Source organism: Megalobrama amblycephala, linkage group LG17 (assembly GCF_018812025.1).
Source record: "Megalobrama amblycephala isolate DHTTF-2021 linkage group LG17, ASM1881202v1, whole genome shotgun sequence".
Lineage (NCBI taxonomy): Eukaryota > Metazoa > Chordata > Actinopteri > Cypriniformes > Xenocyprididae > Megalobrama > Megalobrama amblycephala.
In genome coordinates this window covers 3,202,371-3,205,745 of record NC_063060.1, presented here as the reverse complement: position 1 = coordinate 3,205,745, position 3,375 = coordinate 3,202,371, and the positions used below count along the sequence as shown (strand labels likewise).

The 3,375-nt window shown below is 35.7% G+C and overlaps 1 protein-coding gene across 1 annotated transcript; it reads right to left on the bottom strand.

The window, feature by feature from the left end:
* Nucleotides 1–346: 346 nt before the first annotated feature.
* On the bottom strand, nucleotides 347–2,305 carry LOC125251067 (SLAM family member 5-like). Its single transcript, XM_048163966.1, has 5 exons — nucleotides 2,151–2,305; nucleotides 1,259–1,576; nucleotides 727–1,020; nucleotides 519–656; nucleotides 347–432 (listed from the first exon to the last, which is right to left on the bottom strand). The coding sequence occupies exons 1-5, from the start codon at nucleotides 2,200–2,202 to the stop codon at nucleotides 422–424; spliced, it is 813 nt and encodes a 270-aa protein (XP_048019923.1). The 5' UTR covers nucleotides 2,203–2,305; the 3' UTR covers nucleotides 347–421.
* Between the last annotated feature and the right edge of the window lie 1,070 nt (nucleotides 2,306–3,375).

Sequence of the window (3,375 nt, the reverse complement as noted above, 5' to 3'; positions counted from 1 at the left end):
ACTGATTCTTGAGAGAAGAGACAAAACATGTTTTAGATGTTAGTTTTTATTATTTCATAACACATTATTATAAACTGATATATTTGTAGACAAAGGTCTCAGCTAATGAACAGGTTTTTCTGAAAATGTTTTCTTCTAAAAATGTACTTCAGAACTTAATTTGTGTCAACTCCGTCAGACACATTAAAAAGATGCTATTTTAATTTGATCATCAACAACAGTGTAAAATACACATGACAAATATACAGCAGTAGCAGTAAAGTGAGATCTGTGTGTCTCTGAGAGAAATATAAACAATAAAGCCTTACAAATAAGAGTTTTACAAATCTGACACTGAAAGAGAAGCTCAAATAATCATCAGTATTTATTATGACAAAAACACACTTGAAGAACCTTTAAAGTTCAGCGTTCTGCTTCAGATTTAAGCACTTCCTGAAAAAGATGAACATGTAAAGCCATAAATGAATCAATCTCACCAATATTAATATATGCTGAATCAGTCATCATCAATCATGTACCTGATGTGTGAATATGTGCTTGATCTCCTTCAGCTCTTCTGGATCTGATGTCATAAAGCACAAGAATGACAGTAGCCACGCCCACCAGAGCAGAGAGGACCAATCGGATCACAGCTTCAGTAGGACCACAACAGTGGACTGAGGAATAAAAACATCAAAGTGAGATCAGCTCAGTCAATAAACGCTAATATCATCAGCGCTGCCGTACCTGAACATGTGTGACAGAGTTGAGTGATGTCCAGATGTTGAGTCTGGTGGCTGATGGGATTGTTCAGCACACAGCTGTAGGTGTTTTTATCCTGATATTCCACCTCCAGAGGTAGAGAGAGACTGATGCTGAGATCAGACGCACTGATGCTGGACAATGAACTGTTTCCTTTGTACCAGGAGAGAGTCACATGACTCACATTCACCACTGAACACACCAATGAACATGATGATGATGATGATGATGAAGAACATTGTGAAGAGTTACTGCTGATGACAGGAACAGGCAGACGAGCTGAAAACATGAGAGAATAAAGAGAAATGAGGATGAATGAAGAGATTCAAGAAACATCCAGAGGAACCAAGATGATCAAAAGTAGAGCATTTAAAACTATTGAATAGAAAGTTAAATATAAACCTGCTGTTCATGTGAAAGTAAGAGAATTAGTCATTTGAACTCATTAGTCATGATAAGATACTTCTTTAGATCTAGCTGTAATAAATAAAACACGTGAAACTGATATTTAACTCACCGTAGACAATGAGACGAATATAAGAAAAAAATATTAGATCGAATGCATTTAGGAATTGATCATAAACTCCAGCGTGTTTCATTGTGGTGTTTGTGATGGTCAGAGATCCAGTTTGATTGTCCAGCTTCAGTCTGTCTCTGAATCTCCCATCAAGAACATCATCATTTACAGTGAATCTGTCGGCCGTTACATTGATTTCAGCTATTAAAGTGTTTCCAAACCTCCACTGAATCACATCATCATCCTTCATTTCAGTAAGATCAGAGTTTAGAGTGACTGAATCTCCCTCCATCACTCTCTTCACTTCACCAAACACTCCTGAAGAACAGAGTTTTTCACAGATTAAAGCTTTAAAATCACTTGATGTTGGTTTGATGAAGCTTCACTGAAATACGTTTAATCATGTAAATGTGACGTGAATAATATTCTGCAGCAGCACAAAGACAAAAGATGATGAACGAAAAGAGAAGTAGATTTATATATGGATCAATAACTAAAAAAGACACTTTAATGTTTAATGTCACACTAAAACTAATGCTGTTGAGTATCTGAGCTTCATATTTATATAATTTAATCAATCCATAATAACTGAGTTTAGAGCTGAATTCAAACTTGATCTGACAGTAAAATCACAGTTCAGTTATTTCTATGTGAGACGAACTGTAACATGTTTGTTCTGTTTAGGTTTCTCTATTTCTCTATTTTCTCTAAATCTATTTCTCTTTTCATTCATCATCTGAAAACTTTAACTATTTTTCATTTAAACACTTGACAGGCTGTGGTATAAAGGATTTCCCCCCAGATTTTAAGAAAAAACTAATTTAACCAGTAATTGATCACATGGTACCAGAACAGAAACAACTGAAGCCATAAAAACACATTTGAAACTCACCATCCAGACGCCACAAACAGAGCAAAACTAACTTGAGGAACATTTTCTTCATCGGTTCACTGAAAAGCCCACGATAGTAACTCTTAAAATGTCTGAAAACCCTCAGATTGATCTGAAACACACTGAACTGTGATATTTATCAGGTTGTGTGTGAATCCTCCTCCATCCTCAGTTTCCGTTCACACGTTCATCTGCTTTAACATCACGAAAATCAACAAGCTTTTGCTGATCTTACATTTTCAAATGAGTTCTGGGCCTGAATGAAACTAACAGCAGAAGAGTGAAATATTGGACTAGATGAATCTGAATCTACTGGTGTGTTATTTAGTGCTGTGATCTGTCAAGGGCCATTCCACCGAATGAGTGACATTTGCTTGTTGTAACTCTTCACAATTAAACTATTTTTTAATCTTTTTTCAACACTGAATTTAATACTACACACATTTAACTGTTCAAAATGTGTATTGGTCAATCTCAGGCAACTTTATTTCATTTTTTACAAAGTTTCGAAGCAGAAGATGGATGCATGTTTTCTCAGTCCTGTTACCAAAACTCATGTGCCATTTAAAAATCATGTTTAAAAGCATGTCAGTTAATTCCTTTATTCACCTCAAAAAAGTGTTTATTTTGAAGAACTGGTTGGTTATGTGTCCAAATAATTGAACAAAAAAAAATCACTTTATATTAAGGCAAGGTGTATTTAAATAAAAAAACACAAAACACTTTTCTCATTTAAAAGAAAACAAAAGCCTCAAGTTTCTATATTTTTAAAGAATATAATTTATTTAACAATTGTGTAAATGATGGATCAAACAAAACTGAAAAAAACAGTGGTTTAACTTTATTTAGTAACAGGAATGAACACATTGTAATAGGAATGAACCCTGGGTAACAGGACTGAGTGTCCATATGTGTGTGTATATGGCCGTGTGTGTGAGAGATTTCTGTGCTGAAGGAATGTTCTGTGTCCTAGTAGTACTTCACAGTGAAGGAGGTGGAAAGAGAAAGAAGGAGAGCGAGGAAAAGAGAGAGGGGGAGAGGGAGGGAAGGAAAGACAAAAAAGGGGGAAAAGAGAGGGTTGTGGGTGTGTTTCACTCCTTCTCTTGCAGCATGCCATGGGTGTGTGTTTCTGGCAACTGCAAAGTATAAGTTCTCTCCATCTTCTACAAAAGATAAGAAAGACAAAGACAAAAAGATGAAGTCACGTCATGGTGGACTGGCTCCC